Consider the following 14,099-nt stretch of genomic DNA (forward strand, 5'->3'; position numbering starts at 1 on the left):
TATTTAAAAATAATAAAATTTTAATAAATGATGGCAGATGAGTCATTCAATGAATAATAGCCATAATATAATTTAAAGTTCAATGTCTCTTTTATTGAAAACATGTCTTTCATTAACATACGGTGCATTTTAAGATCAAATTAAAAAAAAAATATATATATATATATATCGAAAAAAAAAACTAATCTGCGTTAATTTTTCTGTGATCAATTAATCAAAATGAATGCACTAATTTGACAGCCCTAATATATATATATATATACACACACAGCGTGTAAATGAGACAATAGCCATTTTCACACATCCTCCGCTTTTTCGCTGCATTTGAATATCAGGACATTCGACCCAGAGGGTGATTCACACTCATTCACACTTGATGCCCGATATGCGGACATCGAGGTCGTTCCGACGTCAGTAGAATCAACAGGGGGCGGGATAAGGATGGCCGCTGTCACTCTAGTTTGTTTTGGTTGGACCACAGACAGCACGGAGGCAGAAAGGGCAGAACTCATCGCGATCATCTTAAATGTTGCTGCAGCAATACAACAAATATTCCGTTGCATCCACAACATCCGCATCGATCGATGAAAGATTGGAGAATGAGTTACAGACAAAAAATTACGAAGGAAAAAGGCATCGCGAACCATACCGAAGCATTACTAGAGAAAGAGAACGTCTTTTCTGCTTAATTTCACATAACAAACACTGGGACAAATGTAGGTGATTTCTGTTTTTAACTGAGAAAACAGGGAGTGGAAGGACGGGACCCTATAATGTTCAGCCGTTCAACTGTTGTAAATAATAATAATAACAAAAAACATTTTGTGTGCAGCTGTGAACGCAAGTATTGTATTGTATTTACAATATTGTATTGTATAAATTGTATACAATTGTAATTGTATACAATAAATTGTATACAATACAATTTATTGTATGATGTGTACTTTTAGGGTTATGATAAGACCTATCTTTTAGTGTTAACTACGAATGACTCTGAAAAGAAGTTCCAACATTTAAATATTTTTTAACCATTCAGCGAACAAAAGGCAACAGGATGTTTTCAGGATACCAATGTCAGGATATGTCGTTCACATATACGGCCCGTCTGGAGAATAGCGGGCTAACAGCAGGCTTTACATGTGTGAAAAGCAGCTATATTAACGTGCCGCATTTTTTGGAAGTAACGGTAACAGCGTTATAATGATGGGTAGAGTAATCACTTAGATTACTCGTTACTTAAAAAAGTAACGCGTTAAAAACGCCATTATTCCTGTCACTGATTACGAGTGGCCTTTTATTTCTCATATTTGTAAATATATTATCTACCGGAAGAGATGCAAACAGCTAGAAAATAACCTTTGCTTCTGGAAATAAAAAATAATCCAGAAAAAGAAAGCTGATGGTAGTGTGTAAAGAAAGATAACTGCCATTGGGTGTAAGTGTAACGGCTAGAATGGCATTGGTAGGCCATTTCTATCTATGGTGACCAGTTCTTTGGTTGGGTCTTACCCTCTTCTGAAGTTTGTGTGGTGAGCCTGAACTTTAGATGTTCATGTAAATCTCTGGTCTTTAAAAAGTTAGAAAAAATAAACATTTTTATTCTGCCCCTTTGCTTATAACATTACTATGCTTTGCCATCTGGTTGATTCAGTAGCACATAACTGCCTGCACATAAAAATGTAACAAATATATCTTATTTAAATTCAACTTTCCCGTATGCATAGACTGGGAAGCCTCCTTTTGAGCCATACATTTTTTCTGAGTCTCGCATTGTCTGTGTCGTTTTACGTCGTATTTACCTCTGTGTGAAACGTAAAAATTACTCAAGCAAACTTAGTCTTTATTGTAGCTGCATTTCCTCTACTTATGGTGTGTTCCAGATGCCTCGGACACTAGCCTTCCGAGGTCCAAGTGTCTCCCAGCTTTCTTGCGGCATTTCTCGGAGGCACGCCCCATTTTGGTTGTGCCCCCTCGGAATTCTGAGAGTATACCGAGTTCAGTGATGACGCTCTCAACAAAAATGTCTGTGCCCGTGAAGAGATTTATATTCTTTGTATTTGTACCACGTTGGTCATTTTAATGTCGATTTTAAACGCTGGTCACCAATGTATGCATTGCACGGTCTTGCTGTGTGTGCAATACAATGTAAAGTTGTGTTGTCTGTTTTTGAACAAATGGTGAAGAAAGCTACTGCTTTTAGAGACCTAGAAACAAAAGTTCTGCTGCCACCGGGAGGAACTTGGCTCTGCTATGAATGTAACAAGAAGAACAACCTCTCCCTCAACATCAATGTTACTAAAGCCCCAAAGCCACCTAACGAAAACAGCACCACAGAACCTCCCCTGGATGCTATCGAAGAAGAGGAAGAAACCGCTAAAGATGAAGAAGAGGACAGACCAATTAGACCACGATCCACGATCCGACTACCCTCCTAACTCGACAAAACATCCACAGTCGAATGGTAACTCGCAAAGCTACCAACAAAGGCAACCTGATTTCTCCAGCAGCGAGCATAACTGGCCACCACTCCCTCGCAGAAACTCTCAATATTAGTACTTTTAGACTTAAAGTGCTGCTTGTCGATCATGACATCCTTATACACAGCACTATTTTGGCGTCTTTGGTTCAGTTTTAGACTGGTTTAGGACTTATTTGTCTGGCAGAGACTATTTTGTCTCCATTGGTGACCACTTCTCGGCTAACACTAGCATAAGATGTGGGGTTCCTCAAGGCTCCATTTTGGGACCTGTACTGTTCAATCTGTATATGCTACCACTGGGAAATATCATCAGAGAACACAGGATTAGTTTTCATAGCTATGCCGATGACACACAACTTTACATATCTTTATCACCCAATGACATCAGCCCAATCGATAAACTGGTTGAATGCATTGATCATATCAACCTGTGGATGTCAAGTAATTTCCTACAATTGAACAAAGATAAGACAGAGGTCTTAATTATCGGGGCAAAGGACCAGAGAGAGATACTGTGTACTAATTTAAAATCCCTTGCACAAAACGCCAAGCCCATAGCAAAAAATAGACCCTGATTTGAATTTTAAATCTCACATCAGTAATGTAACGAAAACCGCTTTCTATCACCTTAGAAATATTGCTAAAGTGCAACCATTTCTCTCCCAGGCAGATACTGAGAGACTAATGCTTTTTTACATACATGCTTTTTTTTTTTTTTTTAATTTTTAAATCTTGCCAGAGGTTTCTGAGGAGAACTCTATCACCTGGCTGAAGGTCTCTTCCCTGCATTTTCCTGTCATAGTGGGTCTTTCCACAAACTGTCCCCTTGTCAGCTGTTTAAGCAGCAATCTGGTATGCATCTCGCATTCTCTTTTTCCACTGACTCACATAGTCATCATACATGCCCAAGCCCAACCAGCACCACGACCAGTGGCCCGACCATTTGAATGTGATGATTATGTGTATATTTACCAAAAGGCGGGAATCTAATGGGAAAATTCTATTTTCACCTTCTGTTTATCTAACTGCCATTTGTTTCCTGACTCGGGAAGGTCGAGGAGAAAGGGCTCCAACTGATAAGGCAGGGCTACGTCCCCCTTCAGGACATCCTGAGGAGGTCGATAGTTTACTACCAACTGGTTAACCAATGCTATCGTTTTATTGGGGGGCAGAGCTGTTCTCAGCATCCTGAGACCTGTCCGCCACTGTATAAGAAGTCCTTGCTTTTGCCAATGCATTGGGCTTCACCTTGTGAAGCCGCAGGGCGAACTCCCATCTCTCCCATTGCATCATCTGAACACTCACCATCTGAACACTCTCACCATCTGAACACTCACCATCTGAACACTCTCACCATCTGAACACTCTCACCATCTGAACACTCTCACTATCTGAACACTCTCACCATCTGAACACTCTTCATCTGAACACTCACCATCTGAACACTCTTCATCTGAACACTCACCATCTGAACACTCACCATCTGAACACTCTTCATCTGAACACTCTTCATCTGAACACTCTTCATCTGAACACTCGCACCATCTGAACACTCTTCATCACTCATCATTTCAACACTTACCTTCTGAATCTGATTTACAAAATGGATTGCAAAATGAATAGAAAAAGCATTGGTCATGTTAAAAACTGCACAACCTGTGTTGTGGCTTTACCCATCATTCAGATGGGACTGGGCTGTTCACACAGCATGAAGCTAATACTGGGTTACCAGGCATTATTAGGGTCCTACAAAAAACGTAGGAACCCTATTGTATTCGTTAGTATTATTATTTTTCTCCTGACAAATCCGGCCATATCTCAAAAACGACATGGACATGGTGGTACAAATTGGCAGGCTTGTAGAACTCATAATATTAGTTAGGGATGCAAAGGATGGGCCAGAATCAACCTAAGGTGGCTCTGTAAGCATTTGAAGTGCAACATACAACAGGCTGCCATGTCCACAAGGAAAGTGCAATATGCATGGAACTTTGTATACATGCACCATTCGTCATGATGAACAACTTTCAAGGTGCAACCCATATGGTCAGACCATTTAGACTTGATGCAATGGCCACAACTCGACCAAACACCCACACATAAACTGCTTTGCTGCTAAAGGTGGTAAAAACTGCAAACTTTGCACACATGTAGGTGACTGTGGGGCCATGCAGTCTTAAAATCGTAGTAATAAGGCCAAAGACTGCAGAGATATAGATTTTAAAGTGAGATTTATGAATATCTAAGATGTTTAAACAGGTCTATTGTTGCATCAAAACCACGTAGGCTCAGCTGAATATGGCTACAAAGAGGAGATTCCATAGTATACCCATGCCAAATTTCAATAGTCTATATCTACAAATTAAAATTGGATGCATTTGTTTGAAGTTGCCGTTCTGAACCGCTTGCTCTCTCCCCCCTCCCCCCTCCCTCTCTCTGTCTCTCCCTCTCTTTCTCTGTCCCCCAACCCATCTCTCTCTCTCTTTTCCCACCCCCACTCTCTCTCTCCCCCTCTCTTGCTCTCTCTCCCCCCCCCCCTCTCTCTCTAGTACATTGAAATGTACTAGACACAGTGTTTATCCAGGCACAGCAGGTATTCTATTCAGGAGGCACAGTCCATGAAATATTGTGCGTATCAGTGCTTTGGGGAGGGCCAGAGGACCACACAAACACACACAAATAAACATGCTTCCTATAATGGCTGAAATTGAGCAGTACTTTACCAACTGTTTGGCTCTTGTTTTAAATAGCCCCCCAAAGCAAAGTCCCCGGATACATGCCCTAGACTACCAGAACACCAGCACAATAAGCTGGCATCTGTAACTAAGGTTTTCAATGGTGGATATTAACGATTGATATTTTACAGATAGGAAAGAGTCCTCCATAAACAGATCAAATGCACATGTTATCTCAAATAGCTTAACTGTTCTGGAATGATATGACAACAATATCTGGTGTATTTGGAATTCCTAAAAAAAAGTGTGTGTTTGAATAGTAACGGTTTCATATGTCATGTGACCTATCATCCAAGATCTGCTTCAAGAAATCCTCATCTGGGGCGGTTGAATGTGTTCAAAATGTAAACTTCCTTTTTGGTTCAGGCCTATAATATCAGGGTGACCAGACCCCCCGGTTTCCTGGAGACACTCACTGTTTCTGTGGGCTTGAGCTTTCCCTGCAAATTGCCTATTTGTAAATACATATATAGAGATTTTGAAATGGCAAAGGTTCTCACTTATTGATGACTATTTTATAAAAATATATTCTTATCTTATCTTATCTTCTTATCTACACTTAAGCATTCATGACTGATCATAAAGGCTTTCAACACAATTTAAAATGATTACATATTGAAGTAGCTACTTGGGATAGTTTTGGGCTGGTTTACCATGGCTTAAGACACATCATAGTAAACCATTGAGCATTTACAACATGTAACTGCAGTACTACACATGAGAAGAATAGGCTAAATGTAAATATGTCCCCTTTTTAAATTTTCTTTGATAATTTGCTTCAAATATAGATATTTTCTTGGGGATAGAGGAGCATATCAATTCTAGATACCTTCTTTTTTGTTTTTATTCAGCACTAGACACATTTGATTAATACATTTTATTTAGAAGAAATAACAACTAAATCAATTTTAAAATCAAGTTTGAGTTGTTATTTACCTTATCAACAACAAGCGAATAGCTCATAGTCATTTCATAGTTAAATTTTAGATTATAGCAGCAGCTTTCTCATTTCATTTCTTCATTTCTGACCATAATACTATTGATGCTCATGGCTACAATGTGATTTTTATTTATTTGACCATGTGCATGCGCGATGAGCATGCACATGGTCAAATAAATAAAAATCACATGTGCATGCGCGATGAGCATGCACATGGTCAAATAAATAAAAATCACATGTGCATGCGCGATGAGCATGCACAATGCATGCGCATGCGCGATGAGCATGCACATGCATGCGCATCGCTGACGTCCCTCAAGTCATCGCCGAATTGCATGCCGGGAACAATAACATGGCGGTAGGTTTGGACTTCCCTCCACTTCTCGAGTGTAAAACAACATTTTTTTTTAAACGAAATCTCAATTGATCGTAACTTTGTTGCCATTGGCGGACGACCCGTATGCAGCGGCCGGAGTCCTCCTAGCTGGAAACTGCCGGGCTGGCCGCCATGGACCGAGCTCCAGCAGACCCGCCGGAGGGGCCGACCTCCTGGGCCAACCGGCTGAGGAGGACCTCCAAAGTCCTGAGCCTGGCGCCCCATTCCCCGGGCGGGGCGCCTACCTCCAGAACACTGAGTAAGGCTCCGCAGTCCCCGCGGAGGCCTGCCTCCAGAACACTGAGCAAGGCGCCCCAGTCCCCGGCCACCCAGGCTCCGGAGACCAGGGAGACAGGTCGGTGTGCCCGTGTTGACCTTTTGATCCTTCCTGTTTCATAGGTAGTCTGTTGTTTCCGATGATTGTTGGCAGTAGTTTGGTTTTCTTCATTACTTTGTATAAGTTAGTGTGCGTGATTTACCCACCGAAGTGGTACAGCGCTCAGTTACACGTTTATAACAATGCGTTTGCAACGGTTCGGATGGCCCTCAAAGTAAACGATCATTCAACACCATGATCCCATCGACGTTAAGCCTAGGCTAAACGATATGAACAGTTATTGCCTTCATGTTCAAACCCTTTAAATTGTACGTTCACAGCTCCCCTCCGACACAGACACATCTGGGCCCCACCACCTCATGCATTCAATACGCCAACCAGAATGACCCGGTCTGCATATGCCACTGGCTTTGGCGTCGAATCCCCAAACAATGATGGGGAGTTTCAACAGGACATTGTGTGGGATGCTAACTCTCCTTCCCCTGTCAGGGCAGGTAAACACACGGTTAACTGATTAATGTTTATTGAATGAATAAAAAAATATTCTGGTCTATTTAAATTCTAAATGAATATGGTAGGATATAATGCCATACAAATGTCTGTAACCCAAAATCCATCCAAACACTTTCTATATATTTTTTTATAGCTATGGGTTTTTGTATGATTTGATTCTATGTAATTACTGCGTTATGTATTGATTGAGCAGTGAACGTGATCATTAAACCACATGCATTGCCACGGCACATGCTTTGTTTGTCCAGGGAAAAGAGGCAAAAGTCGTTCAGCGGGGGCTACAATCGGAATCTCAGAAATTGTCCGCAGAATAGCTCCCATGGTTGGTTCTGTCACCCCTTCTTCAGTCCCTGTAGCCCACAATACATGACTGCTATAGTCCACACCACACTACAGCTATGTCCACACCACACTACAGCTATGTCCACACCACACTACAGCTATGTCCACACCACACTACTGCTCTAGTCCACACCACACTACTGCTATAGTCCACACCACACTACAGCTCTAGTCCACACCACACTACTGCTATAGTCCACACCACACTACTGCTATAGTCCACAATACACTACTGCTCTAGTCCACACCACACTACTGCTCTAGTCCACACCACACTACTGCTCTAGTCCACACCACACTACTGCTATGTCCACACCACACTACTGCTCTAGTCCACACCACACTACTGCTCTAGTCCACACCACACTACTGCTATAGTCCACACCACACTACAGCTATGTCCACACCACACTACAGCTATAGTCCACACCACACTACTGCTATAGTCCACACCACACTACAGCTATGTCCACACCACACTACAGCTATAGTCCACACCACACTACTGCTATAGTCCACACCACACTACAGCTATGTCCACACCACACTACAGCTATAGTCCACACCACACTACAGCTATAGTCCACACCACACTACAGCTATAGTCCACAATACACTACAGCTATAGTCCACACCACACTACTGCTATAGTCCACACTACAGCTATAGTCCACAATACACTCCTGCTATAGTCCATAGCAGTAATGTATGTCTCTGGTAAGGACAGATGTGTGTAAGGACGGGGTGAATTCCTTGTGCCTCCTTGTTCTTGGCAGCATGGACGCCCGGCGGTGATGGAGCCCGCTCTGCAGGGGTGGCTTGAAATCGGTGCTCTTCCCTGTACTCCAGAGGAGCACCACCCCAAGAGGAAGTCCCCAAGGTACTCCACGTCAGTTCTGCATTAGGGTGGAGCGATGGTCTCTGTTTCCACGGGCGCGATGGTCTCTGCTCCATCCTGACTAACAGAGCAGTGTAACCCGTTCTGTTGTGCTCCGAACCCCAGGCCCAACGGAGTAGACGAGCTGCTGAAACTGGCCAAGCAGTTCGACTTAAACATGATTCAGAAAGAAAAGGAACAGGCGGAGGAAATGCACAAGCAAACCTCGGAGCTTCTGTCAGAGAACATCTCGGAAGGACCCCCGCGGGCGGACCCCCCTCCGCCAGCGCCAGAGACGGCCAGCAGGAACCCCTCCCCTGTCCATGGGCTGCGGGACTTCCACATGGAAGATGACGTTGACCTGCCGATGCAAGACTACACCGGAAACCTCAGCCAGATGGTATGCCTCGGGTCCCCGGAGAGCTCCAGCTCCGGGACGGCGGGCGGGGCCCCGCGCCGTGCAACTCCTCCCGTTTCCACGCCTGCTGCAGACTGTCCAGCTGCGTTCCAGTTTGACGACGACTGGGAGAACGATGATTTCCTCAATGACACCTTAGTCATGGAAGTTACCCCAAATCCACCGTGCTTTGCCCCGCCGAAGCACTGCTCCACACAAAGAGGATGGGACGGGGCCCTCCCTGGCAGCACGCATCCCTCTAGAGGCACACCAGGCAGGCTGGGGGGGGGAGGTGGCCCGGCAGAAAAGGAGCCCAGAATGGCGAAAAACAGAACCACTTTCAAATTGGACGTAAATCCTCTGAGCCTCATCGGGAAGGACGCGGCAGCAAGCAAGGCGTCCGCGACAAACCGCGGCACACCGCAGAGCGAGGCTTTGTCAAGGAAGATTCCCCCTGTCTCGAGCTCGAGGCCATCGCACCCTCCAGGGGAAGTGCCGCCCCCTGGACCCCCTGCCGGCCCGCAGCCCAAGACCTCCCTCGCCAACGCCAAACGCACCTTGGACCTGACGACTCCCGTCACCTCAAACACGATGAAGGAAAACCAACCGGTGAGGTCTTCCAACATCCAGGCCACGGCGACCGTCAGCTCTTCCGCCGCGGCCCCGGGGCGAGAGGCTCCGCCCGTGGCGCCGGCCAGCGACGACTACCAAGACCTGGACGAGTTGTTTTCCTCTGAGCCCTTTTGGGGCGAGGAAGGCGACGACGACGACGACCTCCTGTGTCAAATGTGTGAGGACCTGGAGACTCAAGCGGCGGTGCTGGAGAGGCCGGCGGCGCCACAGCAACCCCTGTCGCTGGACAAGAAGCTCGGCCAGGCCACCCAGAGGCCGGCCCTGGCGGCAGCCGGGGACCAGCAGAAGGGTCGCCCGGACGTAAAGCTCTTGAAACAGCCTTCGCTACCCAGCGCACAGCCGCGCCCGGACCGCGCGCAGCCGTCGGGGCTGTCCGCCAGCCCCTTCACAGGGAACGCCTTGCCTAGAATCAAGACCACCGGCACAGAGTCCTTCAAATACGCACCAGTTAGCACTGCGGGCCCTTCTCAACGCTATGGGGGAGGACCTCCACCCAAAGCCGCGGCTGGAGATCAGGGTCAGTTCTCTGTTAAGAAGCCGCCGAGCCCCAGCGTCAAGATGGTCCCCGCAGGTAAGCTGTCAAATGTCCTGTTTCACCTTCTTTGACGAGGTGAATAATGCATCTGTTATGAGTGTCATAAGAGGCTGACGCATCATCAACACATACGGCTGTTGGCAGCCATTAGTAACAACCGGCCAACCGCACACTAAAATCCCACCACAAGCATGTTATAAAGCTCTTCCATAGTTGGAACACACACATTGATGGTCACCGGTCCACTGGGATCCGACCCGTTGTACGTGACGTTGGGACGTCAGCGGGGGTTTTGTGGAAGCCGCCTCGGTGGAGGCAGATGCTCTGAGCGACGGTGTGGAACTGGCTTTTTCTTGTGCCTTTCACAGGGCCCAAGAAGTGTTCGATGGCCGAGATCGAGCTCAAGAAGAGGCAGGCACAGGAGAGGAGACGGCAGCACCTGCAGGGGCCCCAGAACCTGGTCGCCCCAACACGGGGCCGCTGAGCTCTTAGCAGGGGCCCCTCAACCCCCCGGGGCCGTCGGTCCCCTCTGATGTGCATGGACGGTTGTTATATATCTGACGCAGGAACGCAGCATGTTTCACTTCGACTTTACTGCTTTGTTTCTACCTATACTGTCTTTTTTTAACGCTAATCTAATAATTTTTAGGATTAGCCATTTAAAGGATCGTCAACGGATACATTGAATCTAGCACGTTTGGTCTGAAGCTCTTCTACGCTGAGAGAAGTGCCCCCCAGGGGGCAAATACCAGACACCAGCGTCCCCCAATGGCCACGTGAAGGTACAGGCTGACCTGGAGGACCAGTTGAAATGTTTCAATCTCAAGCAAAAACTCGAAATTGTTTATAATATATATTTTTGTGTTTGTTAAGTTCTGTAAATAAAGTTCAACCTGAGGACGGGTTTACTCACACACGCGTCTTGATGCGTCACTGCTTCGCTCTCCAGGGGGCCCTGTGTCACGAGATGGCCAGGAGCCACGCCCGTATTTTGGCCAATGACTTTACAAGATGAGCGTATGATCTCTGCCCTCCCTTCCTGGATGACAGCAGCCTATGATGGGCCGCGGGTGAAACCTGAACAACACGACGGGTCCAGATGGGTTAGTTAGTTAGATGTAGACGTGTTACATACACGCACATGCCGCTAAAACACCACCTGGCCAACGGTGGACAGAACCACGCAGTATCATCAGCGGCGCCATGCAGTGTGTGAGAAGGGAGGAGTCGCTTAATGCGCTACGGGTAGCTACCTGAGCAGAAACCAGATAGGCTGCTGGGAGCAGTCAAGCCGTGTGGACACAGTCTGCTCATTAGAACGACTGGCAGATGTCTGCTCACACAGAGAGCAACCCGCGGCTACAGTGTGTAAGCCAAGTTGCACTATCGGCAGGTGTGTGTGTGTGTGCAACATGACTACAAATCAGTGGCACAGAAATGGGATCTTTTCCCAGGTTTTTTTCCCCCTCATTGTCTCAAGCTTGTGCCACGATTCCAGCCTGGAAGCACGTTTGACACTTTTGAACGTACTTTGAATGCAGGCATTTAATTAATAGACCTGTTACTTTACAGTGTATTTTGGCTACTATCCAAAGTGACTAATAAAAGTTTACAAAACGTTGAGTGCTGTAGTGTAAAGTCAGGTTAAGAATATGTTTAAAGTGACAGTTTAAGTCGTTTAGAAATGTTGAATAGCTGAACCCAGGATAAAGGATTTTAACAGTTCAAGGCTAAATGGATTAAACAGTAAAAATACAAACTATTTTAATAATGTTAAATAGGAAAGAAATCTGAAGTATACAGCACTGGTCATCTGTTACTGGTGCTTTAATGGATCACTGTGACACTGGTCAGCTGTTACTGGTGCTTCAATGTGATCAATCACGACTTCATAGCAAACAACGGCATGGCATAATTTGTTGTGATATGATATAGATGTGAATGCCATACATTAGCATTTAGCTTTGAGCGGAGGCAGACACCCAGCCATGTCTGAGGAACCTAGCCTCAAACCACAGACTCCTCCTAAAATAATGTCTCTCAGACTTGTGTGAGTTGGACACGATCAGGACCAGTTTAAGTCAAGAGCACGAGGATTTCCAAGATAGGGCCTCCGTCTCCATAGGGGCCCATTTTAAGATAACCGGGGGTACACACACACACACACACACACTCACACTCTTGCTTGCAGTTGTCCATGATGACGTCCATCTCTCTAGCCCAATCCTGGATCCACAGGTTCTGTTGCAGGTGGGGCATGTAAACACGGTACTGAGGTGTGTGTGTGTTTTTCCTGAGCCCTCTTTAACGTCTTCTTCTGGCAGTCCTTTTTTCCTCCACTGTATGGGTCCCATCTAGACACAGCTGCCGCCAGGTGTTGCGGTCAACAGCCGATATTCTCCAAGTCTCAAGGTTTTATTTTGCACCTTTTTAAGCGCCATTTTTTATCTGGCCTTCAAAGCCTTTCTTCTGGCCTCCAGCAGAGCGCTGACCTTGGTGTAGCTGGCCGTATAACACTCTGCGGGGCAGACCGTTGTAGGACATCCTTGTGACGTGCCCCGGCCAACGCAGTTGGTGCCGAGTGATTGTGGCCTCAATACATTTGCAGCCTGTTCTCCCAAGGATCTGTGACCGAGTGTGCGGCACTCGGTCACGCCAAGTGACTCCTAGGATGCGCTGCAGACAGTGGATGTTAAACTGTTCCAGAGACTTGATGTGGCGGCTGTAAATAGCCCAGGCTTCACAGCTGCAGAGGAGGGTGGTGATGCAGATTGCTTAGTAGACAATGTTTTGTGTTTAGATGAAGGTTCTTGTTCTGACAAACCCGGCGCCTGCGTCTCCCATAGGCAGCTGAGCTGATGCTTGATTCATTCTGTTTTGGACCTCATTGTCAATGCTGTTGTCTTCAGATGTAATGCTCCCCAGGTATCTGAAAGCTGGAACGACGGACCGTTTTCCCCCTGCTACAGTGAAGACTGGGGGGTGTGGGTGGGATGTTGGTGCTCCATTAACAGATTACCTCTGTGTTGGTGGTGTTGATGGTCAGCCCCATCCTGCTGTACGCCCCAACAGCTGCATCTAGAACAGACTGGAGAGTGAGATACAAGAGCACAGTCATCTGCATACTGCAACTCAAGTATGCTTCTTCCTCTGTGCAGTTTGGTTGTTGCCTGCAGCCTCCTGATGTTAAAGAGGTTACCGTTCAGCCTATACGCTACCGTGACCCCACTGTTGTCTTCAATCCCCTTGTGGAGAAGCTGGGTGACACACAAGAGGAAGATGTTAAAAAGCACTGGTGCCAATACACACCCTTGTCTTACCCCTGTGCGCACCTCTAATTGACACCCTGGCAGTCATTCCATCATGAAATTGATGGAGGATGTTGACGAACTTGATGGGGCAACCAATCCGGAGTAGGACGTCCCACAAGAGATCTCTCTTCGCAGGCTTTGGAGAGGTCCACACACACACACACACACACACTGCCCAGACAGAACTTGTGTAAAGTCTACCCAAACGTTTTAGATGGCCAACGGTTGGGTTGCACACTTTAGCGTTCTAACCCAAGAGGTAGGCCTATACTCAAATTAAAAAAATCCATACAAATGACTTTCACTTTTTCGCTACGCTATCAGTTTCTCTCAGAAATGTTGCCGCTACACACAAAATTGACTTTATGAACCTGGCCCACACATCTACCCCATCAGCTGCTTCATTTTTTATGATTCTTGTTATGGGTCAATAGGTGTCAAGTTTTAATTTTATTATTATTTTTTAATTTAATTTAAAATAATCTGGCCAACCCAGGGCTCCTTGCACACCTGGGCCCCTTTGTCTGCAGCCTAGGCAAGCCGGTACGTTAATCCGCGTCTGGGTGCAACCCTTAAATAAACGTAACTAAGTCAAACGTTTATGTTTGCGTGTTTCTAAATGCA

The 14,099-nt window shown here is 46.0% G+C and overlaps 1 protein-coding gene across 2 annotated transcripts; it reads left to right on the forward strand.

The window, feature by feature from the left end:
* Positions 1-6,457: 6,457 nt before the first annotated feature.
* etaa1a (ETAA1 activator of ATR kinase a) lies at positions 6,458-11,076 on the forward strand. 2 transcript variants are annotated; one of them, XM_084465543.1, is made up of 7 exons: positions 6,458-6,512; positions 6,621-6,885; positions 7,188-7,361; positions 7,629-7,702; positions 8,499-8,602; positions 8,726-10,200; positions 10,533-11,076. In XM_084465543.1, exons 2-7 carry the CDS (start codon positions 6,663-6,665, stop codon positions 10,646-10,648), a joined length of 2,166 nt encoding a protein of 721 aa, XP_084321669.1. In that variant the 5' UTR covers positions 6,458-6,512; positions 6,621-6,662; the 3' UTR covers positions 10,649-11,076. The 2 variants fall into 2 exon arrangements, with proteins under 2 accessions (XP_084321669.1, XP_084321668.1); XM_084465542.1 differs by lacking the exon at positions 6,458-6,512 and having other exon boundaries at positions 6,530-6,885.
* The last annotated feature ends 3,023 nt before the right edge of the window (positions 11,077-14,099 follow it).

The sequence above is a fragment of the Micromesistius poutassou genome, assembly GCF_964030765.1.
Source record: "Micromesistius poutassou genome assembly, chromosome: 3".
Taxonomy (NCBI): domain Eukaryota; kingdom Metazoa; phylum Chordata; class Actinopteri; order Gadiformes; family Gadidae; genus Micromesistius; species Micromesistius poutassou.